The sequence below is a fragment of the Cnephaeus nilssonii genome (assembly GCF_951640355.1).
Source record: "Cnephaeus nilssonii genome assembly, chromosome: 17".
Lineage (NCBI taxonomy): Eukaryota > Metazoa > Chordata > Mammalia > Chiroptera > Vespertilionidae > Cnephaeus > Cnephaeus nilssonii.
Genome location: NC_137088.1, coordinates 14,168,653 through 14,196,464, shown reverse-complemented (window position 1 = coordinate 14,196,464; position 27,812 = coordinate 14,168,653). Strand labels below are relative to the sequence as shown.

The 27,812-nt window shown below is 44.7% G+C and overlaps 1 protein-coding gene across 2 annotated transcripts in view; it reads left to right on the top strand.

Moving 5' to 3' along the window:
- TGFBR2 (transforming growth factor beta receptor 2) overlaps nt 1-26,692 on the top strand; it is a 78,327-nt gene extending 51,635 nt beyond the window's left edge. For both annotated transcript variants that reach the window (XM_079795161.1, XM_079795162.1), the window contains exons 4-7: nt 8,312-9,111; nt 10,691-10,832; nt 21,889-22,016; nt 24,191-26,692. In XM_079795161.1, coding sequence (XP_079651287.1) covers nt 8,312-9,111; nt 10,691-10,832; nt 21,889-22,016; nt 24,191-24,370 — 1,250 coding nt within the window. In that variant the 3' untranslated portion in view covers nt 24,371-26,692. The remainder of the gene's footprint in view (nt 1-8,311; nt 9,112-10,690; nt 10,833-21,888; nt 22,017-24,190) is intronic.
- Nucleotides 26,693-27,812: the final 1,120 nt, after the last annotated feature.

Here is a 27,812-nt window from a genome sequence, read left to right as displayed (position 1 = left end):
ATAATACCTTCAGAGTCCATCCATGTTGTCACAAATGGTAGGATTTCCATCTTTTTATGACTGAATAGTATTCCATTATATATATATATATAATTAGTGGACCACATAGGTTGTTTCCATATCTTAACTACTGTAAATAATGCTTCAATGAACATCAGGGTGCATATATATCTTCAAGATAGTAATTTCATTTCCTTTTTACTAATTCGATTTTTTCTAAACATTTTCCAAAGGATTATACTGGTATTTATTGTAGGAAGAGTTTGGGGGCAGGGTTGGACAAATCTGCAAAAATCAAATTTTGACATTTGTATTCAGTCATATTAAGGCCAAGAAAATTACTTGGACAGTAAAAGGCTACAATCAAAGATAAAAACTTACGAAGGTTTTGCTGCAGGAAGATTTTTACTTACTCATCTTCTTTAATATTTGTAAGATTATTCCAATTCTATAGTTTTACTTGGGTCAGTTTTGGTAAGTTACACATATATATCATTTTTTTAGGTATTTGATCATTGTCTAAGTTTTCACATTTATTAACAAAATGCTGCTCATGGATTTTCTTAACCTTTTCATCTTCGTTGGGCCTATTATTAACTATATGTCCTCTTTGTGCTTTTGTTCCATTATCAGTCTCTCAGAGCTCCGTATGTTGTATAATCATTTTCACTACACTTGGGGTGTTGCTGATACTCCCGCTTATGTCTCTGTTTTCTGTTTCACCAATTGCAACTACCTTTACTTCTATTTTTTTTGGCTCCATAACTTTTTCCTTTTTCTGAATTTTCATGTTGAACCCTGTGTTGGCTTACTCTCCTGAGAGCTACCAAGAAAGACGTTGCTTATTTCATGAGCAACCTCGTCAGTGAAGCTCAACCCCTCCAAACACACCGCTAACTACCCTGCCAGGCTCCTCTGCTTGGACCCCAGCTCACTTTATGTATCTTTCCCCATTTCCATTTCTATGAAAAGGGAATAATACATACCTAGCTGTGCAGCTACGAGGATTCAAACTTAACCATATAAAAACATAGGGTGTGGCATTTAGCAGATGCTCAATAAATGAATGCTATACTTTTTGGGGTTATAATTCACAGAATGGCTCGAGACAGGAAATACTCCCTCCACCCCCACCCCCCCAGCATATCTCTCTTCAGCACAGTTTCCTTCTTTGGACCTCCGCCAGTTGCATATATATCCTGTTGCTTTAGATGAACATGTCGGCTTGTGAAAATCTTTGTGGTTAGAGGGTCACTACCAACTTCACAAGAATCTCTGTAGTTGCCATGTGATGCTCATTTGTATACCCACGCACCACTGGATGGGGAAAATGATCATCTGTGCCCCTTGCTATTGCTTGGATAAATAAGTATCTTGGTAAATTTGCTCCAAACGCCTTCTATGTGATCTTTTAAAAATACTGATTTATAGAGGTTCAATTTTGATTTTCTTTTAGCAACCAGTGTTGCATATGGGCATCACAAAGGATTTGAAAGAGGCTAGAAGCAACCTGTCTTCATTGTCCTCTATATGGGTATGGGTGTGTGTGTGTGTGTGTGTGTGTTTGTGTGTGTGTGTGTGTCTGTGTGTTTCAGCAACTTGTTTACTTTTAAATCACTCCAGAGGAATGTGTACCATGGAATTTCCTCTTGAGGTTTTCTGCCAGTTTGTATTTTTTTTATGGTATACTAACATTTATCTTTGATTGTCTTTAAAAAAAGATTTATTTATCAAGTCTGACATTTGCAAATGGCTCCTTCTTTGCAACAAAATCTGGCCTCTCTATGTGGGACACATTTCGTAGGAAGTTTTCAGAATGATTAAATGGATCTCTGGGTTTATTGCTAGGAACACAGCTTGGTGGCATGGGGTGAAGGAACCACTCAGACCTGAGGAAATGGGAACCCCTGCTTGCCTTGTGCGAACCTTCATAAATTTCAATTTCCCCGTTTGTTTTTTTTCTTCCTTTCTCTTGTATCTCTTTCCCCCTCTCTCTTTTTCTTTCTTCTCCATCTCTAAAGTGAGATGATGCTTATAAAGTGAATTGCTCAGAACCTAGCTCAACGAAGCACATGATGGCAGTTACCTTTATTATTAAGAGTTCAAAGGAGGGGGGGGGGTCCCATCATTTTTCCACTGCAGAGCTCCCGGTCCATGTGACAGAAGCTGAGGAAGAATCCACAGTTGCCCGTGGGGAACACAACATCATGTCAGGAGGCTTTGTTCCCTCCCTTACCAGCTTCCCCCAGAAACGGGAAGAATCTCAGACTCCGCCCTAGGAAATCCTGGCGAAGAGATGAGCGTCAGGTGCCTTTACTCCGCCGAGGGCTCTTGCTTGTGCGCGTGTGCACCTTGGACTTCTTGGAAGTCAGGAGAAGCCTGCGGACCCTTTCTCAGAGTGGTGTTTTTTTAAATGCATATAATACAAAAAACACAGGACACCAAAGAAAATCCATGACGTTGGACTGCAGTTATCAAGTATTTAAAAAAAATAAACTCATGCTATAGTAGCATCTGTTTCTATGGTAATGTTTTAAATAACAAGATCTAGATCAGGTCTAAAAAATGGAAATGGCCCTAGCCAGTTTGGCTCAGTGGATAGAGCATTGGCCTGTGGACTGAGGGGTCCCGGGTTCGATTCCGGCCAAGGGGCACATGCCTGGGTTGCAAGCTCGATTCCAAGTAGGGGGCGTGCAGGAAGCAGCTAGTCAATGATTCTCTCTCATCATTGATGTTTCTGTCTCTATCCCTCTCCCTTCCTCTCTAAAATCAATAAAAATAATTTTTTAAAAATGGAAATGTCTAAGTGATAAGTATAAATGATATGCCAAGACATCTGCAATAAATGTTAATATTGGTGACAAAGTTACCAATGCTAATGCTATATTTTAGCTAAGGGTTAGAGCAAATTTTGCCCATTTTAAACTCACAGAGGCACTGAATTCTCTCCTTGGGCCTTAGGCTAAGAGCCCCTGCTGTTATAGTGTGGGGACTCATTTTTTATAGCCTTGGAGAAATGCTCCTTATTGTTATGCCCTCCAGAACGAGCTCAATGTTACATAACAAGGGAGTGTCGAGTGAATGTCAGGTCTTGAGCACTAGCTACCTATGCATCCAAGAAACAATTCATGGAAGTTTGCAACAGTTCAACACTTACATCTTGAACCCCACTATGTTCTAACTAGGAATAGGCTCTGAGAGAAAAAGGTTTTTAGGGTTCTTCCTCATGTAAGGTTTTTTCTTCCCATGTAGAGAAAAGATACATATGTTCAGGGACACCACTCAACTGTGGTTCTTAGTTAAGAATGAGAGAAATAATCGGCACACTCAGAATATGCCCCTTAAGACACATCATCCAAGAATTGCCGATATCACTTAACCGATGGCTATCCGCTTGCTTAGTCCAGCCCCAACTTTTATCAACTTGGGAGGTTATATGGAAGTCATTGTAAATTGGTTCTCACCAATGGGAAGTCTGAGCATTACAGCGTAGAGTTAAGAGCAGGGGTCTCACCAATCTGACAGGCGCTTTTCAAATGTCAGTTTTGCTATTGCCCAAGTTTATGGTCTTGGGAAATTATTTAAACCATCTGGCCCTTTTACGTTCCCCATCTATAAAATGGGGTTTATAACAATAGCAGTTTCTGCCTCATAGGGGTTTTATTTTTTCTGATGAAATATAAATATTATATAAAATTCTTAGGACACAGCCAGGTTCATACTAAGAATTCAAGGTATGAGTTTCTGTGTAATTGGCGGCTGGCGAGAAGAAATACTTTCTGCTGGTCTCTGAGTATAGAAGATGCTAGCTGGTACCTACACCCACAGCTGTTGGTTTTGTTATTTTTCGTAGCAGCCTAAGGGTTAATACTGCGAGAGGGTGTGGGTGGCTCCTGTTTAGATAAAGCCACATCCCAAAGCTTCCTTTCAGCCCCTTTGCTATTGTGAGGGTTTTTCACCGCCTCTTTGAAGTTTCAAAATTGACAGATGTTATTCAATAATTCCCTCCCCACAAGATATTTACAGTAGATTTTCAAAAAGATAACACAGGAAATTTGAGGGGAAAGTAAAACTTTGGTTTCTGACATTGAAGGTGGGGGTATTTCTGGAGACGTCTTCAATGAATGACCAGATACATTTTAGGGATTTCTGTGTTTGTGTGTCTCTGAGCCTGAAGAAGAATAGAATTTAGTGAGGAAGACCCTTTTGCTGTATGGCCAGGAATTATAAAATTCACTTAGGAGTGATAGATAAACAGCTCATTTGGACATTTTGCACTGTTTAATGAATTGGAGACATGACTAAGTAATTATGCAATTAATATTTAAAAATTTCTAGTTGCATTGATTTCTCATATGTGAAAGAATATTCACAATGGATCAAAATACAATCTCTCCAAATTCTGCCCGTGTGTTATAGGTTGTTAAAATAACATCTACAGAAGAGTAGGCAGCAAACATTTTTTGTAAAGGGGAAAGTAGTGAATATTTTAGGCTGTCTGAGCCAGATATGAACTCTCTTGCATGAACTTCTTAGTTTCTTCTTCTTTTTTTTAATTTATTTTTTATTGGGATAACATTCGTTATTAACTGTATAAATTTCAGGTGTCCAATATTATAATTCAATATCTGTTTACTATACTGTGTGCTCACCACCAAAAGTCTCATTTCCATGGGTCACCATATATTTGACCCCTTTTTACCCATTTGCCTTCCTCTCATCCCCTTTTTCCTCTGTTAACCACTATTCTGTGATCTGTGTCTATATTTGCTTTTCTGTGTTTGTTTTTGTTTGTTACTTTTTTGTTTTATATTCCACGATTAGTGAAATATGGTTTTTGTCCTTGTCCATCTGACTTATTTCACTTAGCACAGTACCCTCAGTATCCTTCTGTGTTATCACAAGTGGCAATAATTCATCTGTTTTTGACTGAGTAGTATTCCATTGTATGTATATACCACTTTTTCTTTATCCAGTCATGCATTGATGGACACTTAGGTTGTTTCAGTATCTTGGCTATTGTCAATAATGCTATAATGAACATTGGGGTACATGTATCTTTCAAATTAGTGTTTTCATATCTTAGGATAAGCATCCAGAAGATGAATTGCTGGGTCAGATGGTAGCTGTACTCTTAATTTTTTGAGGAACCTCCATACTGTTGGCTATAGCTGTTGCACCAATTTCCATTCCCACCAACAATGCCTGAGGGCTTCTCTGTATCAGCTCCAGCACTTAACTCTTCTTTTTGAGAATAGCCATTCTAACAGGTATGAGATGACTTTTCATTGTAGTTTTGATTTTCATTTCCCTATCAGTGAATTTTTTTTAATGACCCTTTAAAGGTGAAAAAACACACGTTTGTTGCTCATAGGCTGTACAAAAATAGGCCATGGACCTTGGGCTGTAATTTGCCAATTCCTGCTGCAGAACATAAAACACGTGAGGGATATTGTCGCCCTAAGTCATCATTCATTCAGCTTCTACAGCAAATAGTGGCTGAGTACCAGAAAGTGCCCCATCCTGAGGCCAGCTCTGGGTGTATGATGAGGATCAAAACACACCTGGCTTTTCCCCAAGCAGAACATGCTTTCTCATGGGAGAGACCAACAATCAGAGCATCAAACCAATTTATGATGATAAAACATCTCTGTATTTGCAGACAAGTGGGTATTTGACACAAACACATTCATCCGATACTTCAGATAATAGAGGTGGAGTTACAGTGAAGGAATGTGGTTTTCAGCTGTTGCACCTGAATATTTTCTCATCTGTCCCCTTAATTTTGCTCTCTAGGCTCATACTTTGCCAGATCCCAGGGACAGTCCATATGTCTCCACAATTCCTTTCTGTTATTGCTTCATCCCATTGCCATGTCCACTCCTAGTCCTACCTGTCCTTTGTCCCATTTAAGCCTCCAAGTGTGAGTAAAAATTCAGGTTGTTTTTTTTCTTTTAAAATATGTTTCCATTGATTTCAGAAAGAGGAAAGAGAGAGGGAGATATAGAAACATCCATGATGAGAGAGAATCTTTGATTGGCTGCCTCTTGCACACCCCCTACTGGGGATCAAGCCTGCAAACTGGGCATGTGCCCTGACTGGGAATTGAACTGTGATCTCTTGGTTCATAGATCAACACTCAACCTACTGAGCCATACCAGCCAGGCAAGAATTCAGGTTTTTAAGAGTCAAATTGCATCCCTTTTCCTATTTGTTTTAATGCATTAATGTATCTTTCCTCAAAATATTGATTATTTTTCTCTTGGTTGCTGAAAATATGTTTTGGGGTTACTTTTCCAGTTTTTAGTGGCATCAGGCTTAAGACTTAAGGTTCTCATTTAGAATATATAGTTAGTGGAAGTTGATTTTTCCACTTAGAAGTTACCATAAGAATAGGTTGTGAATCATATTAAACCTAAAAACTCCAATTTGACGTGGCCCTAGCTTCCTTACTCATTGTGCTTCATTAAGTGACTATATCAAATACAAAGAGGTAATGGGTTCCCTTAAGGAGATTATGGTTATCTCCATTCCACCTGTACTGTATTCTCATCATTCCCCCCCCCCCCCATGCCCAAACACCTATAGTCAGTGAAAACTGCCAATTGAATAATTATAGATCCCTTCTCTGATATGCCTGGTTCCATATCACCTACTCATTACTTTCCTTTTTATTTCCCTTATGCAGAATAATCAATGTGGGGGGATTCCTCTTCCTCAAGTAGATAATATATTCTTAATTCTTAACATAACATTCCTTTTACACATCTTTAACTTTTTTGCCTAAACTCCAAGGCAGTCCTTGCCACTGTGTCTTCTCTGTTTCTCTAAGCTTTTCCACCAACACATAGACTGCAGCACACATGTAGCTCCCACTCTGGACGGCCATATATCACTAGGCATTTGAATACGTGCCCTAACTCCTCTACTGGATTATAACCTCTTTAAGGGCAGTGCCAGACCCATAGCAGGAACTCAGGAGCTCTGTGTTTAATGAATGAATGTAGCACCTGAGCATGAAGCCTGCTAATGAAAGGATACCTTTGAGGGAAGATGTATAAAGCAATAGAATTCTGGGATTCTTGCCTAACAAAGCTCTCACTGAACTTCCATTCACTGCCTCCTGCCCCCTGAATGATTCCATCCATGGCCTTCTCCTCAAGAGGAGAACTGTCTAATCAGCCTCTACCGTGGCCAGCACACGAATCAGCATTTGAAATACCAGACATTGTAGTGAAATAGCTGGTGTCAAACCACAGGGCCTGCTTCAGTGACCTAGTCAGCAAACAGGCTACATTTCCTTCTTTAACTCCTCTCACCTTTGCTGCCATTAAGTATTTCTGTTCTGTGAAACTACCAATCACATGCACACCGAAAAGGGGAATATGGGGTGAATATAAGGGAACTGACTTCCAAAGAGACCCCTCCCACAGATTTCTCTCTCCACCACCGCTAGGCTCAGAGCTGATGTTGATCAGAACAGGACACGTTGGAGCAAAGACTCTGGGCTCACTATGGCGATCTCTTGGTTTAAACCAGATCCCATATAAATGCAAGCTTTTGGAAGCAGGAGTTGTCATTCTTTCTATGTTCCCAAAGCCTCCTGCAATGCCTTGAGTATAGTTAACACTCAGTAAACACTTCTTCCACTTATTCAACACTTACTGAGGCCCTGACGGGTGGTGGGTGTTGTTTACGGGTCGTGAAGAAGACAGACATGGTCCCTGCCAGCACAGAGTTCTCAGTCTTCTGGGGTGGGAAGTAGAAAAAGACAAATATAAAACCACTAAGTAGAGTCATAGTTATTTCATTGAAATTGGTACATTGTTACATAGGAACAATGTAGGGTGCTGTGAGATTATATAAAGGAAAATGCCAATATTTTCCAAGTTTTCCTAGATTTATTTTAGCTGTGGCATTTAAGCTAAAGTTTGAGGGAAGAGGAAGAAACATTGAATGAATGACCAGAGACAGGGAAGATGAGACAGGTGCACACTCGCATCCCTCCATGGAGTAAAAGTTCATAATGCATTATTTATAAAAACTATACTGATGTTGAAACATCTGGACACGTGAGGTGTACACCCACTTTATCACAAAGAAGGTTAAGACAGCCCTTAAGTGACCAAATTCATGGCATTTATGAGTATTCCCACCATAAATCTTGGAATTTCAGGAATGAAGAAATATTTGATTTGCAAAAGCAAAAATAAACACCTGAAGTATCACAGATGTTGCCTCCCAGGTTATCTGCAAGGATGTACCTACTTAACCCAATTCCTTTTCTCTTTTGTTTTGTTTCCCACATCAGAATATTCCACCAGCAACCCTGACTTAATGTTAGTCATATTCCAAGTGACCGGCGTCAGCCTTCTGCCACCACTGGTCATTGCCATCGCCGTCATCATCATCTTCTACTGCTACCGTGTCCACCGGAAGCAGAAGCTGACCCCGTCCTGGGAGACCAGCAAGCCACGGAAGCTCATGGACCTCAGCGAGCGCCTGGCCATCATTATGGAAGACGACCGCTCCGACATCAGCTCCACGTGCGCCAACAACATCAACCACAACACGGAGCTGCTGCCCATTGAGCTGGACACCCTGGTGGGGAAAGGTCGCTTTGCCGAGGTCTACAAGGCCAAGCTGAAGCAGAACACTTCCGAGCAGTTCGAGACCGTGGCAGTCAAGATCTTCCCTTATGAGGAGTACGCCTCCTGGAAGATGGAGAAGGACATCTTCTCGGACATCAACCTGAAGCATGAGAACATCCTCCAGTTCCTGACGGCCGAGGAGCGGAAGACCGAGTTGGGGAAGCAGTACTGGCTGATCACTGCTTTCCATGCCAAGGGCAACCTGCAGGAGTATCTCACGAGACACGTCATCAGCTGGGAGGACCTGTGCAAGCTGGGCAGCTCCCTGGCCAGGGGCATCGCTCACCTGCACAGCGACCACACCCTGTGCGGGAGGCCCAAGATGCCCATCGTGCACAGGGACCTCAAGAGCTCCAATATCCTGGTGAAGAACGACCTGACCTGCTGCCTGTGTGACTTTGGGCTTTCCCTGCGTCTGGACCCCACTCTGTCTGTGGATGACTTGGCCAACAGTGGGCAGGTGAGTCAGACCTGGATTCCCCTTACCTTGTCCCTGGCCCCACCTACCTCTTCATCCCTAAATAGCCCTACCCTCTTATACTTGTCTATATCCCACTCTCCCCTGGCAGGGTGCTGATGAGCAGCATTTCTCCTCCTATTTCTTTAAATCCTCCCCAATTCAGGATAGACATTTTTCTTCTTGAGTCGAGCCTCATTTCTCTTCCACTTGCCAATTATTTTTCTGTGCTTCAAACACTGTTAGCACTTTATCTCTATTTTTTCCCTCTCTGATGGCTATACTCTGTACTGTTAGTAGTTGTATTGGGTTTTTTTGTTTTGTTTTGTTTTGTTTTACATTGTTCTAGCAGGCACTCTCCATGGAGTCAAAAATCCATGCCCATTTGGTCACATCTAGCACAATGCCTTGAACAGGGAAAGTGACCAAGGAGCATTTGTTGTGTGAGTGATGGGCTGAGTGAATGAACAATTCCACTTTTAAAGCATCTCACAGAGTAAAATAGAAACCATTTAGCTAAGGAGTTATTGGGAAGTGACTAGAAATTACCAGCATCCTTTATGAATGACGTGGCCCCTTGTTTTCCCACACTGGAAGCTTAACTGTGGACCAGAGTGGAGTCTCCAGGGCACCAATGTTTTCTCTACCCGGGAGGAGGAACGTGCTTCTGAAGCCTTTAGTCACTGCCCAGTCAGCCCCCTGGGTCCATGACTGCTCAGGCAGTCTTGAGGTAAACATGTGGAAACACGAACAGATCAATGTGCCAGGAGAATGACTCATGCAATGACCTATTAAAAAGAAAAATGTCTTCTAATGCATGCCAATAAAGAAACATTCTTTGGGTTAATAACACCAGCTCACTTGACTTTCCTTAGATTCTTGAGAAGGGAGGACTTCATTATTATTTAGCTTTATAGATGCTGCATCAGCAAGCATTTAAGTGATTCCTTCCCTAGAAATATTTTGGTGTTCCTCTGTGTCTCAATGTTTTCATATTATCAGTCATCGTCCAAATGAAATGACACAAAGATCCAGATTTGGTCTTTTACTGGGGAAATAGCTTCATACAATTTCATTTGGTAGAGATTTTATGAAATTATACTACATCCTCGGCACTACAAAGAAGATTCAGACAGCCCTTAAGTGACCCAGACCAATGGCATTTATGATCATTTCCACCATAAATCGTGGAATTTCAGGAATGAAGAAATATTTGACTTGCAAAAGCAAAAATAAACATCTGAAGTACCACAGATGTTGCCTCCCAGGTTATCTGCAAGGATGTTATTGTATAATACGGTGACATGTATCATGGGGCTGGACAAGGCAGTTCTGGGGTTTGGCATTTCCTTCTTTTGGCATGTTTTGCTTATACTCCTTAAAGGGTGTCCAGGAAGAGAACACCCTATTTTTAAAAATAATGATATAAGCTCTACCTTTCCATGCAGGTCTCCTTATTTTAAAAAGCATTGTACTTTCTAAGAGTATCTACCCAATGTCGGGGACAAACATCAGCTATATTTGGAAAATGAAAATGCAGTTGGAATGAAATAATGGGCCTCCATGTCTGTTTTTGCTTTAGGTGGGAACTGCAAGATACATGGCCCCGGAAGTCTTAGAGTCCAGGATGAACTTGGAGAATGTCGAGTCCTTCAAGCAGACGGACGTCTACTCCATGGCTCTGGTGCTCTGGGAGATGACGTCTCGCTGCAATGCGGTGGGAGGTATGTATGCACCCCCAATCCTGGTGCATGCGCCTTCACACTCATGTCATGTTATTTGCTTCCAACATGATTCCAGGGTTGCCAAAGAGTCAGCCCCACAATGAGAGCCTAGTTGAGATGTGGTAGTAAGTACATAGCCATCCCTGTAGGGTTTGGAATATTGCTAAAAAACCTAGGTCTTTAAGCTGAAAGCCCGTGATTGGAGCATAAAGCTTTTATCTTCTTTCGTAAAGTATAATTCTTCCTCTTGATGTAGCTTCCCACAGGTATTCGAATACCTAGAAAGTGATGAACACTAATAATATAAGAATTACTTCTACTTATCAAATGGATACTATTCAGAAAAATATCTGATTTTTTTTTTTTTTTTTTTTTGGTATTTTAATGTTACTCAGAATTATAAGGTCCGGGAGATGGATTTGACTCAGAATTTACTTTTATGGACAGGACTTTCCTTTGTTGGGAAAACTAGCAGAATGGTTTGATGTATCTGTTTAGGTTTTGAAAAACTGTGCGAAGAGAGGTTATGAGGAATGCAGCATTCTTCAGGGGTGCAGGCGTGATGTCACTGTTTTAGAGAGTACCGGTCCCTTGTCCCCTGAGCTTTCTGGACACGAAAATGGCTGAGGTCTACAGTACTTGATCCTTGCCTGACTCTCTTCTCAGTAGTTTCCATCAGGGTCTGAGGTCCCAACTTAGAAATTTATGGATCTAAACATGGTCCTGGCTGACTGCTAAGTCTAGCCAACCTAACTCCAATTTTATTTTTAGCTCTTTGTTTTGCAATAATTTTAGACTTTTACAGAATAGTTTCAGAAATAGCAAAGACAGGAGGTTAACATTGGGACAATACTCTTAATTAATCTATAGAACCTATTCAAATTTCCGAGTCCCTAGTCATGTCCTTTTCTGGAACAGAATCTCACCCAGGTTCCCCCACTACATTGGCCGTCCACGCCCTCTTAGCGTCCTTCAGCTTGTGACAGCTCTCAGTCTATCTTTGTCTTTCATGACCTTGGCACTTACAAAGAATTCACAACCATTATTTTATAGACAGTCTCTCACGTTGGGTCTCTTTCATGTTTTCTCATTAGACATTAGACTGAGGCTATATATTTTGGGCAAGAATACCCCAGAAATGACATTGTGTCCTTCTCTGTGTCTCATATCGGGACCAGTTCACCTTGATCACTTGGTGCAGGTGGCATCTACCAGCTTTCTTCCCTGTAAAGTAACTCCCTTTTTTTTCATTTGTAATGAATATGTATGTAGTTTGTGGGAAGGTACTTTGACCCGTTTCTAAAGACACTAAACACGTACACAGTAAGGATACTAGACCTGTTTCTTATCATTCTACCTGCTAATTTTAGGATCCATGAGTTGTTCTTGCCTGCAATAATTATTACTGTAATGTTTTTCTAACAGCAATTCTGTTTCTTATTCCTCCTGTGTTTATTATAGATATTCTACTGTAAGGAATAGCTATACTTCCTTTCATCACCTCCTGTTACTTATTTAATTATGAATTTGTATCAGTATGGAGTTGTGGATATTTATTTTAGTCTACGGGTCTGTGATGTTATCATTATTTATTTTGTTGCTTCGATGGCCACAGCTTTGCTCACTGGGCCAGTCTACCCAACATTTCGCCCGAGGTGGATTTGGGTGACACGTGTGCTGGCTCTGATTCTTCATCCTGTTTAGAACACGCTCAGCCAATTTCCCAGGATGGGCCCAGGTCACCCCCTGCCCCTGAGCACCTTGCTGTACCCTCCCCTGCTCCCCTGGGGCCCTGCCCAGGGATGGCCCTTGCTCTCCGGCTGCCACTGTCATTTTCTGGTTTCCTGCCTGTGATTCCTCCCCACACAGCACTTTCAAAAGTTACTTGGTTTTTCCTTACACAGTGATATTTGTGTAACCAGGTTTCAGCCGCTGAGGATCGTTTTCTGTTTGAAAGCTTTGACAGTTCCAAAATGAATCCTTTAGGACCTGTATGAGTTGTGGAAGAGATGATGCTGTTGTCACCGTCAGAATAAATTTCCCTAAATTTCGGCATCTTTCCTGTCCTTTCAAACCCGGTATCCTGTAACCACGAGCTGGAGAGGGTGTCTTTGTGTCGTTTGCTCTGTCAGGGCAGCCAGCTCATTAGGGCCTCGTGTGAGCTTCCTGCCTTCGTTGTTATCAATGACTGAAGCCCTTTCCTGTTGCTGTTTGCTGAGTGTGGAAGAATTCAGGCTAATGGGGAAGAACGCAGCTCACCAACTTTTATGAGGCCTAAAAACAGATACAGTATAAACAAGTTTTCCCAAAGAAGGAACAGGATCCCATTTGTTCAGCTGGTCCCAGAGAGCCTTTCATAACCTCTAAGGTAAGAGCAGATGGCCGGCTTTGGGGGATCCGGAAAGAGGCTCTCATTCTGTTTGATCGTCAGCCCACAGTCCTGTTTCTTCCATCTCTGCTCAGGCAGAAAAAAAACAAAGTTGTTTATCTATCGTCATTTGGGTCCAACAGAAAGCCTTTCACTCGGTTAAATGTGTGAACGCATTTATTAAGTCCTTTTTTTTAAAAAAAAAAAAACACTTTTTTCTAAGAGCATTTTTTTTGGGTTGCCTTAAAAACCTTAAAGCCAGATTTTTATTTCATTTTTTTTTGCCTCGTCTTAATTTCAGATTTGGTTTTTACATTTCAAGAGTCTCTTGGAAGGTACGTAAAACCTGAAGAGCAATGTGTCCCCTCCCGGCTGCTGTAGAAACACACATGTACAGATGGGGCTTGCTCTCAAGAAGCGTGTAATTTACTGATGAATCCAACTTTTTTTGTTGTTGTTGTTCTCCTTCTTAAAAAAAATTGCCCATGCAGACACAATTCTTCCCTTCCAAAGAAAAGTGATAATTCCCTCCACTTGATGTCCGGCTTCAATTGATAAGGTTCTAAGAGAGAGGGCAGGGTATAAATGGCTTTCCTTAAGCTTAACTTTTTTTCTGTGACTTGAAACACAACACTATTTATTTTCATTGCCAGCCTCATTTCAAAAAGGAAATGCAGACTATGCTCACCTTAGTTTGAGGAGATATAAAGCGATTTTTTTCCCCACCAAATAGGGCAAGTGATATTCCCATCTAGTTCATTCTGAGCGAGAGAACATCTGCCTGAGTGAGGTAGGCTGTGAAGTGGCTGGGGACAGTCCTGCAGGAGAATGTGAGCTCCCAGTTTTCCTGCCTTGGAGCCAGTCCATTCTGTTCTCAGGGTTGCGCCCAAATTCTTCACGTGGGTGCACCCCGGCCCTGGCTGGCCTCTCTGGCCTCCTCTCCGCTCGACACTCTCTTCGTTCTGTTCTGCAGTCACCTTTATGGACGCCTTTTAGGTCTCACCTCCAGCCTTTGTCTCACGCTGTTTACTGGGACTAGGACCCCGAAATCGACTTGTAAACAGGCAAGTGTGGTTCAGCTGTGGTTAGTGCTGCAGGGAGGTAAGGCGGGGGCACAGGGAACTGAAGGCCCACGCCGGCTAAAGGGAGTGTGGCCGCGGGGTGAGGCAGTGAGGGAAAGGTCAGCTCTGGAAGGAAAGGAAAGACCCAGGCGTGTCCTCTTGAGTTGCATCTTTTCAGCCAGCCTCTCCTCTGTGCAGAGCAGCTCAGAGAGCACTACACTAGGGAACCCTCGCTCTCATCGGGTGAGAAAATGCAAACAGGCGATAATAGCACCATTCTGAAGCCAATTGGTGCAACCCCATTAGCACAGATTTCCACCTGGGAGCCAAGAGATGGGATGCCATAACTGAGGAGAGTGGCCAAAGGGGAAAGGCTTTCTGGTGGAGGTAGGTTTGGCCATGTAACAAAACACAAAGGAATACTAGCTACCATGACATGAATACCAGCTTCATGGATCAGCTCATTTCATCCAGCAAGGACTCTTTGAAGTATGTACTGTTTTTTTTTAAAAAAAAAAGTATGTTTTGTTTTTGAATTCAGATAGAGGAAGGGAAAGGGAGAGAAAGAAACATCAATGATGAGAGCGCATCATTGATTGGCTGCTTCCTGCACACTCCCTACCGGGGATTGAGCCCGCAACCCGGGCATGTACCCTGGCTGGGAATCGAACCGTGACCTCCTGGTTCATGGGTTGACGCTCAACCACTGAGCCACACGGGCTGGGCTGAAGTAGGTACTATGATAAGCCCCATTTTACAGATGAGAAAACAGAGGCTTCAGAAGGAAAGCTGTGGAGCCAGGAATCAAAGCCCTGTCATCTGACTCTAGCCCACAGGCCCTAACCTTCCTAGTATATGCTGGCCTGACCCATAGAGGACATGTTTAATAAATGGCAGGGACAGTTACCATTGTTTTCTTAGGGACGGGGAGTCAGCACTACTTTGTGCATCCCGGCCTTTGACGCAGGCCTTTCTGGCAGTCCCTGACAAGGCAGCCACACATTGAGGGATGTTCAATGATGGCCTCACTTCTGAAAGATTGTAGCGATTGACCTTCCTCTCTCCCCAGGTGAATTTCTGTTCACAGGATCCCAAGGCTAGTAAATTCTGTAGCATGTTGCAGGCCTGGTGTCTTCGCGTTTGAGATAACTTCCTTATTCGTACATTTGTTCGACGTGTCATTCATTCCACTCAACAAATACTCATTGAGCACCTAATATGTGGCAGGCATTAACCAAAATGCTAAGGATATAGCAGTGAGGAAAACCAGCCTCTGCCCTCAAGGGACAGAAAATCTAATGAAGAGCTAATATTTTAGAAAGACAAGTAATGAACAAGTAGATATCCTATATAATAAAAAGCTAATATGCAAATTGTCCCCTCAACCGGGAGTTCACCATGGGGCAGGGCCAGCCCGCCAACCACCCTCGGCCCCTACCCCTGGATGGCCCATCCCGATCGTGGGCCGGCCGGGCCCCACCCGTGCACAAATTCGTGCACCGGGCCTCTAGTATACTATAACATCAGGGGTGATTATAGAAAGAAAAATAAAGCAGAGTTAGGGAATAGCCAAAGACCAAGGGTGTTATTTCAGATACTTTGATCTGAAAGAATACAAGAGGAAAAACACAAGAAAACAGGGCTTTGTAGTTGTTTGAAGAGAGAGCTAGAAAGGATGAGGAGACTGGTGTGTTACTTTTTAAGAAGGAGAAAAGTGCTGAAATCTCCATTCAGCAACGACAAGCCCAGTGACCGGCCCTTTTACAAAGAAATCTCTGTCCCGTGGCTTTCAGTTTGTTTAGTCTTCATGCAAGTGTTTGTGGGGTGTGTGGGAGGCAGATGAAGGCGGGGTGCCTCTCCGGGCGCCCGTTGGCGAGCACAGCAGGCACAATGTTCATGGCATCCCCAGCCAAAACAGGCCCACCAGCCCACCGACTTCCAAGTCGCTAGCCATTTAGGCCTTCGAATAGAAGCTGACACATAGCAGCTGGCTGAGCGGGTATTGAACAAAGAGGAAAAACAAAACCCCCAGAATGGCTCCTGCGCGTACTGTCAGCTTGCTGCAGTCTTGTGAGACTGACAAAGAGTGCAAATGCATCAAAAAGAAAGAAAAGGGGGGAAAAAATAAGAGGGGTGGGAGAGAAGGACCAAAGACCAAAAAGACTGGGATGGAAGCACTTGGTTTTGCTGGATTTCAGGGGAGTCTTATTGGAAGGCAGATAGAAAAACTCTGGGGCCCTGGTTCGGGGAAAACTGTCAACAACTTCTCTGCACCGTGAAGGTGGAGCTGCAGTCCGCGCTGCAGCTGGGGGCCAGATGCTGGCTTGCAGAGGAGTGGCTTTGCTGTGCAGAGACCGGCCCTGGAGTGCTGCCCAGCTGGGAGGAGGGAGGCAAGTGTGGTTTCTCTCCAGGGCCTCCCACTCACCCAGCAACACTCGCATGGACACCAAACAGCAGAGAAAGTAAAGGAAGCTGCGAGGGCCTGGGGGTGAGGGTAAGGGTGGGGAGCTTCTGTCAGGGACAAGACTGCGGGGGAAGGCAGGGGAAGGGAAAGAAGAGCATGTTCTCACGCAGTGAAGTGAAGATGTTTCTCGGGAAAGGTGTGTGAGGCCCTCTAGATCCTGAGGTGTGGAGCCTCATACGCCTGGGGTGGGAAGCAGCCCGTGGGTGAGACGGGGGCTTGGTTTGAGCCCGTAGTTGTACTGTTTAGGCATCTGCCTTGGGTTGGGTGTCGCAGAGCCTGGAACAAGAATGTGGGTGCGTGTAGTTCTTTGGGAATAGATCTCAGGAAATGCCAGCGAGGGAGCGGGGAAGTGAGTCATGAAAGGGAAGGAAGCCAGAGAGTGGTGTGTCGGCAAGCGGGTCTCCACTGTGGACAACTGGAGCTTAACCTCGCTGGGGGCCCGGGGTGCCAGGTCAGACGTGCACCCCGGCCTCGCACCACCGATTCAGGAGGAAGCTGGGTGTTTACCTCACAGCGCCCGTCCGTCTTTGGTCAAGGGCTGCTCCCGGGGCCAGGTGGGAGGGTGAACTGCCAGCTCGGCCCGCGTGCATGGAAAGGGTAAGTGTAGAGGGGGGTGTGGCCAGTGGTCGGTCCTATAGCAGTTAACAGTGGTCCCCCTTATCCGCAGTTTCAGCTACTGCAGTCATTCAAAGCTATTAGATGGACAATTCCAGAAACAATTCATAAGTTTTAAATTGCACAAAGTACCGAGTAACGTGGTGAAATCGTGCTGAGGCCTGCTAGGGAGGGGAATCATCGCTTTGTCTAGCACAGTGATGGGCAACCTTTTTTTTTTTTTTTTTAAATATATATTTTATTGATTTTTTACAGAGAGGAAGAGAGAGGGATAGAGAGTTAGAAACATCGATCAGCTGCCTCCTGCACACCCCCTACTGGGGATGTGCCCACAACCAAGGTACATGCCCTTGACCGGAATCGAACCTGGGACCTTTCAGTCCGCAGGCCGACGCTCTATCCACTGAGCCAAACCGGTTTCGGCGATGGGCAACCTTTTGAGCTTGGTGTTTCAAACTTCGCCAAAAAACTGAGCATAACTCGGGTAGTGTGTCCCTTTGAGGAAAAAACATTATTTCGCGGTATTTATAGTTAAAATAACATAAATGTTTCATCCTCGGCATGCGGCTGCCTGAGCGGCCGCGTGTCATCAGAAATGGCACTGACACGCGTGTCAGAGGTTCGCCATCACTGGTCTAGCATATCCACGCTGTTTACGTTCTCCCAACTGCCAGGCCCATCATAGCCGCTGGATCATCAGATCCACTGCCTTGGCATCTTATTGCTTGTGTCCAGGTCTACCTTGTTTCACTTAGTAATGGCCCCGAAGCACAAGAGTAGTGTTGCTGGCAATTTGGATGTGCCAAAGAGAAGCCGGAAATTGCTTCCTTTAAGTGAAAAAGGTGAAAGTGCTTGACTTAATAAAAACGAATCTCTCTCTCACACACACATACACACACACACACACACACACGTTGGAGAGTGGCACGCTGTACGATTTCAGGCATTTGCTTGAGTCCTAGAGCATAGCCTCCTCAGATAAGAGGGGCTACGGTACAGAGTAATGATGGAGGGCGCTGACTTCCCTCATTTTGTGGATATGGGAACCGAGGCATCACGTGCACACGTCTCTTATCCAAGTCCTCCTATCTAGTTCACGATGGAGCCAGGGCAAACAAAAGTGACAATACCCCAAGCTGTGACGCATATTGTTAACACTATTTTTTTTTAAGGGCTAAACTCAGTCTTACTCTCTCGACTCTTTGCTTTTTTTCTTAGAGGCATTTCCAGATTTTTTTAAAGGGTGGTTCTCGTTCTAGGTCAGCCAGGATGGCACTCTTTGAACTAATCCCACTCACCCCTTAACTTGCTGCCTCTGCAGTTCATCACAGAAGGGAGGCCTGGGCATTGTTTGATCAAAGGCACACAGAGGAACTCTAGGAAATACTGCCATAACTCTCTTGCCAGCCATACCCTGACCTGGTCTGGTACCTGCAGTGTAAACCGCAGCAGTCTCCTTTTCCCCATCTCCACCCCGCCCCTCCCCCCACCCCCCTCCCCCCGCCCCCGGTCCTCCAGCTCCCCTAACCCCAGAATGGTGCATTGTCGGTACAGAAGAGCAGTAGGGAGAGGGGTGCGCTTGGCCATCAGTGGTGTCTCTGCAGCGCTTGATTAGGAATGACAAACTATAACATCCAACAGGTCCCAGAAGGTTCCCCTTTCGGGTCCTCTGGTGGGAAGGGCCTAGCCCAGGCAGCCGGGGACACATTTGTCACGTTGGTGACAGGCATGTTCCCAGCTGTGCTTGTTCTGGGTGGGGGAGAAAGAGGTCTCTGAAAGGCTGGGTAGCGAGGAGAAAGCTTCCTAAAAAGGCAAAGCTGTCCCATCAGAGTGACAGTGATGCAGTCGGTAATTCTGAGCGCTCTTCCCGGAATCCAGTGCACCCTTCGGCCTTCGTTTTCTCAACCGTGAAAAGGAGGTGCTGGGTCACATCTCTGAAGACTCCTTTAGCATTCTCTGTCTGACCCATTTGAAACCCTTAGAGTATCTGTAATAACTTGTATTCGTTTCCTCTGTCGAGATGCAGCGCGTATTCCTTGCAAAACACGTAGAGCAATGCCATGGACCTGTGATCTGTGGTCCTCCAACTGGTTGTTTCAGATTTGCGACGTGGAGGAGGATGGAAGCGAGAGCAGGTGGTTAGTAGCTTTAGTAGCAATCTGGTGTTGCCATGACACCCAAGTGGAATTCATTTTCCTTGTAATTCATTTCTGTAGCGTTTCCCGGAAGTCTCACTCCCCAATGAACCGGGGGCAAAACATTTGCTTTTTGTTTGTTTGTTTGTTTGTTTTTTAAATAAAGAAATATATGGGTAAGGGTCAAACAACAAGGGGAAATTTTAAATCACTTTTAATCCCACCTTTTAGCCTAAGCCACTTTTGTGAAACTAGGGTCAAGGAGTTGAGAGATACTTGCTTTTGTCTATATCTATCTATTTAGTGATTTTGTACATTTAATTATCTGCATTTTCTAAAATAAAAATAAAGAAACAACATGAAAAATAAACAGGGATAAAAGATATGTAATCCGGCGCCAGCAGTTTCTCAATGGTTGGGGAGTTGCAAAGACACAAAACTCATCCTCTTCCTAGGGACTTGACAGTTTGGTAGAAGTGAAGAGAATGGAAGAAATAAATGAACAGCAGGCAAATCAAAACTCAGGTCTCACCCCAAGAGCAGTATGGGTTAAATGCTGTGAACCCCTAAAGGCAAAAGTGTACACACAGCAGGGTGGTTTGTGCTTGTCTTTGTGTGAAGGGAGGCCTTCCTTCCAAATTTCTCTATTTCAAATGATATAGAAAGACAACATCTTGCTAGCTCTCCTGATTGGGTGAGGCTGAAGAAGATAAGTATGCGAGCAGGGTTCTGGGAAAGAGGGAAAAATACCAAATAAACCAACAAGAGCAAGCCATCTATTTTCACAAAATGTCGTTTTGCCTTGAAAGCTTCTTCACGTCTTAGCCTGGGAGGGCCAACGAGAGAAAGTTTTACTCATTAAACAGGATTGTTTGGAAGCTATAGGTCAAAGGTCCTCTTTCCTTGGGAGAAGAATGTTGCATCCAGCCTCCTGTCCCCTTTTAGCTCTGACATGTTTTAGTTCTGGAGTTGTTTGTATCTTTTAAATTTTCCCGTGCCTCCCTGACATGTATTATTAGCCCACCCACTGGAATTAGTGTGCTGTTTTAAGTAAGATTCAACCGGGGTTTATACATTGCTACTCTGGACAGGATCCACAGGCCATTCGTTCACTCACTCTTTCATTCATTCATTCACACACCAAAGCCCTTGTTGGGAGCCTTTTGTATGGGAGGCCCTCTCATGGGTGCTGGAAATACAAGAATGAGAAAGGAACTCTGAATCGGCCCTCGAATGCTCACAGTCTAGTTGGGTAAGACAAATAAGCAGGTGATTATATTAAAATAGAACACATGATAAAGTAGGGCTCTGCCCAGGACATCTGATCAAGAATGGCTTGGGGTATATTCAAGAAAGTGTCTATAAAGCAATTGATCTTAGTTGAAACCTGAAGCCCTAGTGAGGGGTTACATCATGTTCTATTGTCTTTACAACTTGTCTCACTGAAGGAAAATTACTTTTTAAGTTTTTGCTTATTGATGTTATTATTAATCTCTCCCCTCTATCAATTTACTAAACAGCATTTTGCAAACTTTTTCTCATCATTGCTATCCTAAGGAGACTTTGTAGACATTTTTTTTCTAAATCATGAATTCCCATGAAAGTATACATAACATACCATTTTAACCATTTTTAAGTGTATAATTAATTCACTAGCATTAAGAACATTCACAATGTTGTGCAACCATCACCATTATCCATTTCCAGACTTTTTTTTTTATCTTCCCCAACTGAATCTCTGTAATCTGCTAAGTACTAACGCTCCATCTCTTCACCCTGGCAACCACTGTTCTTCATTCTATCTCTAAGAATTAGTCTATTCGAAGTACCTCACGTAAGGAGAATCATACAATATTTATCTTTTTTGTCTGGCTTCTTTCATTGAGCATAATGTTTTCAAGGTTCATCCGTACTGTAGCATGTATCAGAATTTCATCCCTTCCTAGGCTGAACATTGCCATGAACTCAACACCACCTATGAAATCTGGTTTTGTACTCTGGACCATTGTTGGGCTACAAACCACTCTAGTGTGTAAGACTGTTCCCACCTCCCAAGAAAGAACCAGTTTTGCTCCGTTGGGGCAACATCACCCCGTTGAGAAGGCCTGTGTTCAAATGGAAGCTTGCTGACCTTGCTGGTCTTGTGCTCCACTCTGGCCCCACCTGTTATCCCAATCAATACCTAGCACAGAGCAAGCACTCGGTCGTCATTTGTGGAATACTCCTCAAGCTCCTTCTACAAACACTCCTTCCTTCTAGTTTTAACCCAAGATTAAAAATGGCACTCAGAGTCGTCGCAGATATATCTTGACACTCGGTGCCGCAGCAGTCCAGCCAGCCTTCCCAACATGCTCCTGGCCCCGGCTGCAGACACTCTTCTCAATGGCCCTGTGTTTATCTGCTTTCTTAACAGAAGTGAAAGAGTATGAGCCTCCATTTGGTTCCAAGGTGCGGGAGCATCCCTGTGTCGAAAGCATGAAGGACAATGTGTTGAGAGATCGGGGACGACCGGAAATTCCCACCTCCTGGCTCAACCACCAGGTAAGAGGTGGCTTTTGTGAGGAGGGAATCTGAGTGGCCCCTCTGGTAGGAGAGAATTCTGGGCTATTGGGCTTCCATCGGAGGGCAGGTTCCCTTGTGTTCTGTGATCCCATTAGGTTTTGTTTAGAAAGAAAATTTCAGTCAAGTGGGGTGACCCTGTTATTGTAAGTCCCAACTGGCAGGTAGATACAGCGTTCAGAGAGGGCTCATGATCACCATTTGAAGGGCATCTGTCCCATTGCCCAGGCCCCTCGGTTCCAGTTAAAATATTTTGTTTGCGGCCTCTGCCACTCACCTCTAGACCTTTACCTAGGGAGTTTATGTTTTGTTCCCTTCTGGGTTCCACATGTTTTCTGGAAACTTTCAGCTGTAGAAGGAAATACTGAGCAGAAAGAGATCAGCAGAGGGTGTCGGCCAGCTGAGCTGAGAGGCAACTGCCGTGCGCCCAGGGCCGCGTGCAGGCCTATGCAGGCTGAGCACAGAGCTGAGAATGAAAGAAAGCAAAGAGGAGGGACATGCAAATGAACAGAGAGTCTGTTTGTTGGGAACATCCTAATGGCTTTATTTTTTCTTTTCAAGAAATGGTAGGTAAGGCCATCTATAGCAGGCCAGTCATTCTGGACTTATCCAAATTCTCTGTGGGGGGGCATTCGCATTCGGGTGAGGGCAGTGGTCAGAGAAAAAGAGCAAAGTGATAGGCTGTGAGCACACACCCAGGACAGCCGTGACTGAAGCACAAGGGGGAGCAGTGTGCCCCGAGTCACGGACAGAGCTGTCCTTTCTAGTGGAAAACCTCCTCTTGCCTTGGATGAATCGTCATCCAGTGCAAGCTGGCGCTGTCACAGCTTTTCCTAAGGGCCAGGCGAATGAATTCGGGTAAGAAACAGAAACAAGAATTCTGGCAGGAGGGAAGACAGATGGAGCGGGAGGCCTGGCCTGGGCGGGGCCTGGCCTAGAGCTACTTCCCAGGACAAAAGCTAATAAAGCTGGGGAGAGTGACCCCACCATGGCAGTCCAGGGCTGAGCCCCGGGGTTTCGGGCAAGGCCTCTTAGACTCTGATGGTAGGAGACTGTGGGGCGTTAACTCTGAAATCACAAGGCACTCGTGTTATTCCTTTGCAACGCGCCTACTAAACTGTGCAGTTCTTGTAATGAAGCCATGATTCATGATTATAAAATTCTGGAAAGAATTTGCATAATACATTTTTCCCCTTAATGAGATTTGTTGCCCTATTGATTTCAAGTTAATGCTTAATATTTAATTTAATTTACTGCCTGTAATTACAGTGTCAGAATAAAATAAATGTTACTTGTGTACCAACAATAACACTCCACTCTTAACAGGGCCATCAATCAATACCGTCAATTAGGTGAATTATACAATTAATTCAACATCATGAACGTGATCCCCGGCAGGGCAGGGAGGGGCTCTGAGGTGTGTTAGGAAAGTTACAAGTAGGGGGAGTGTGCTGGGCAGTGCTGGGATTCATCAGGCCCACCTGGTGAGTGGTCCCCACAGATAGGAGTGTTGAGCCTAATTGTCCGGAGCACACTCCTTCTGCCTACAGGCTGTCTGTTTACCCCAGGCCTGCTTTATTTCCCACAAGGACTTGAAATAATAGCAAAAATACTTGCAATGCAAAGTAAACATTCAAGCCCTGGAAGAAGACCCTCCCCAGGGTACTGGGCAGCATTTCCTGGACGGGCCTTTTGAATGGGGGCCATTAATGGGGTCAGGTTGGACCCTCTAAAAAGGCCTGGAATCAGGCAGGTCTGACCCACAAAGACACCTGTTTCGCAGGACCCAGCCTAACGCTGGGGAGGAGTGGGGCAGCTCTGACTGGTCCCGTGATATGGTATGGGGGCACTTCCTGGGAATGCTCAGGACCCCAGAAGCCTACTGAGGGTCCTTGAGCTGTCTCTCCATTTCACGACTTCTTGTGATCAAAAGGCAGCAGAGCGGACAGGTCCAACAGGTGTCCAGGGCTATGCACAGCCCCCTCACTCTGCATGCCACTGGCTGGCCTCGCACCGCGAGCACTCGGTCGAAACAGTTCAATGCATGGGCTCTTTCCCACCTGGCCTGCACTGCGGGAACCAGGGACCATCTGGCCCTCCGTGGAGCCCAGCAACACACCTGCTCATGTTGCCTGTGGACTTCTCTTCCTCTGCAGGGCATCCAGATGGTGTGTGAGACTCTGACCGAGTGCTGGGACCACGACCCAGAAGCCCGGCTCACGGCCCAGTGTGTGGCCGAGCGCTTCAGCGAGCTGGAGCACCTGGACAGACTCTCGGGGAGGAGCTGCTCCGAGGAGAAGATTCCCGAAGATGGCTCGCTGGGCACCACCAAATAGCTCTTCCAGGGCAGGCTGGGCCAAGTCCAAAGAACAGAGGCAGCGGAAGCTGCCCCTAAGCCGATGGATGCTTCCTGGAAAACCAGGGCTCACTATCCTCCCTGTAAGCGATGGGACTGAGCAGAAAACAGCTGGCCGGGGTGGGTGACATGAAGCATTCTATGCCTTTGACGTTGTCATAGGATAAGCTGTGTTAGCAGTTCCTCAGGAAATGAGATTGACTTTTATAATAGCTAATAACATTTGCACTTTATTAATGCCTGTATATAAATATGGAATAGCTATGTTTTATATATATATCTATATATGTCTATATCTATATATACAGCCATACTCTGGAAAAGAGATAAGGAAAAAGATAAGGTTTTCCCAGGAAATTGGTTTGATTGGAGAGCTCCAGAGCTGAGCACAGAAGAAGGGATCCATGACAACATTAGCACTTGACAATCACATGTGGGCTGGGTGGTTCTCTGACTACATGGGGGGCGGGAGGGGCTGGCATTAGGAGAGAGGCTCCGTGTCCCACAGGCTGCAATGGCCACGTTGTACTTGCTTCTGCAAAATCATTCCCTGTGTGCGGGCCCTCATCTGTCCATGGAGCTACTTAAGAGTCCCACTGTTTGGGGACCAGATCCTGGGGCTCCTTGTGCCACTGTTTCTCCTGGACTGTTCACTTGAGCTTCAGGCCCCACATCTGGCCGGCCTCGCACCACCTTCCTCAACTAGCGCAGAAATGTGGCCCCATCTCTAATGGTTTTAAATATTCTTGAGCACCGTTTTTGCCTTCACTGGCTGCAGAAAAATCAGGACAAATTTCCTTGTCCATGAAATCGCTATACCTTCTACTAATATGATATATAAATATATATATTTTATTCCCCACCTCATACCTATGTTACTCTTGTTCGCTCCCAGCACTTCTCCCTTTCCTAAAAAGGATCAAATCTCCCCAGAGTTCCTTGTGTTTAACTTTTCAACACGCTTGGAGTGAGTCTCCAGCTTTCTAAGCAACACCAGTAGCTTGCGTCTCCCGGGCTCCCGAGTGCCCAAGTGTATCTTGGTCTGGTGCAAAGGATTTGAGCTGCGCAATACCGCCCCAGTCGGCGCTGCACCCTCGGGCACTCTGAGCATGTGTTTTGCTTGGCCAGCGCTGCATTTCACAAAATGGAGCCAGTTTTTACATGTTTGGAGATTTTACACGTACACACACAATCTAGATCCTCAAGTGAGACTAGATAGCAGATGGTTTTCCGTTCTCTCTGGCCCACATCACTCATAAAATGAAGGTGTGGACGCACTTATAAAGCTGCTTCACTTCTTGATGTAAACATTGGCGCTTTCTGCCCACCCCCGCCCCGCCCCGCCCCGCCCCGGACCAAGGCCCCTGTAAGCTTCCTTCCCCTCTGTATTATGGAGGGGAGTCCTTTCCTCCAAGAAGATTGCATCATGATCACCAGTCTCTCCCTCACACCAGCCTTCCCAACCTTGCAGAATCTCCTAGTGAGGATTCGAGGGTGGGACACAGGAGTCCTGTTTGAAGTTAGGAAATCTGCGTGGCTGAGAACAAAGAATGAGCTTTAATACTCCATAGGAAACTTGTTCTTCCACAAACAAGTGTCAATGCTGCAAGTAATTTTTTTTTTAAGAAGCTACTTATTTTCTGCCAAATATAGGAATATTAGAGACTTCACAGTGAGTAAATCAGCTCTATGTGGATTTTGGAAGAGCTCATCTCATTGGGGTTTTAGCAGACATACTGAAGTTTGGGGTTTGGGAGTAGGTGGAACTTCTAGGCACCCTGTCCCGTGGGGGTGGAGGGGGTATGAGGGGCTGAAACGTAAGGACAGGTTGGCTACAATACATGGGAAGTGCCCAGAAATTCCGAGCACTTTAAGGCTTGTTGACACCGCCCAATAGCTGTTGCTCATTGACCTCTAGTGGCGAATTTCTAGAATACTGGTCTATTAATGATTCCAAAGAGCTTTATCACTTCTGGGTCAGCATAAACTGGAATGTAGAATCAGATGATACTGTGGCTTGATTTGTTTATGTGTTGTTGTTTTTCTTATTCGAGAAGACGACCAAGGAATAATCTGTAGTTCCTAAAAATACTGACTTTTTTTTTACTACTCTACACAAAGGGAAAGTTTTATTCTTTTATGGAACACTTCAGCCATACTCATGTATTAAAATAGGAATGTGAATGCTATATACTCTTTTTATATCAAATGTCTCAAGCACTTATTTTCATACTGTGCATCGTTCGTCTTTTATATAAATAAAATGTTTATTAGATTGAATAAAGCAAAAGTACTCAGGTCAGCTTCTTGTCTCCTGTCCCTATTCATAGTAGCCAAGCCCTGTAGCCTCACTTGGTTATTTTGCAGTTTATGTAGAAAAATATCACAAGACATAATCCTCTCCAACTTTTCCATTTGCATCCTTCTTCAACTGACAGCCTCAGGTCCCCTTAAAAAAAAAAAAAGTATTCATAGCAGCAGTTCAATAGATGCAGCCGACGCTGTGGGTGGCCTCCCTGATCCAGGGCCCTAGCAGGTCCCTCTGCATCCCCTGGCTGCCTGCTTAGCCAGTTCCCCGCTCCCCGCCGTCCATGGAGCTGCCTCCATCTCCATGACTGCTTCTCCCAGGGCGTGGCTCAGCCAAGGTTGCTGCATAAAGAACACGTGCCTCTTTCTTCTATTTCTGCCTTTCTCTACACGAGCAGCTGGCCGATGACTGTCTTCGACTTCTGCCAGATGTCATGCTTCGTCCCTCTTCCTTTCTACCCAGCCACAGTGTCTCACCTGAGGCTTGTAACCAGCTTATCTGCATCACCAGGCACATGTACCCTGGGCAGTTGGCTCAAGGTCATCACTTTCCGGTGACAAAGCACGTGTGGTTTTTCTGCCCCAACTTGAAGCCCCCTCTTTTGGAATCAGAGATCCTGTGGCTTCTTCCACGTTATCAGCTGGGTGCTACACAGTTAAGGTTCTGCAGAGTTAAGAAGGTCGTGCCTACCTCAGGGTTTCTAAACCTCAGCACTACTGACATCCTTTGTTAGATGATTGTTTTGGGAGAGGCCTATCCCTTGCACTGCAGGTTGTATAATAGCATCCCTGACCTCTGCCCGCTAGATACCAGTAGCACCCACCCCACAGCTGTGGCAACCAAAACTGTCACCATTATTGCCAAAAATGTCTTCTGGGGGAGACAGAAACTACTCTAGCAGAGAATCACTGAGCTAGATGATGATGTGGTCCTACACTACTGTGGGCACTAGTTAGAGGCATATCTGAGTGCCTGAAGCCAGTTCCAGCATGTCATAATTGCAAGAATTTCATCAAAAGGTTAATGGAACATGGGGACTCAACAAGGGCTGAGTCACATATGTAGTCACCTGTTGGAATAGCAAAAGGCATTTCCCCAAACCTGAATAGGATGA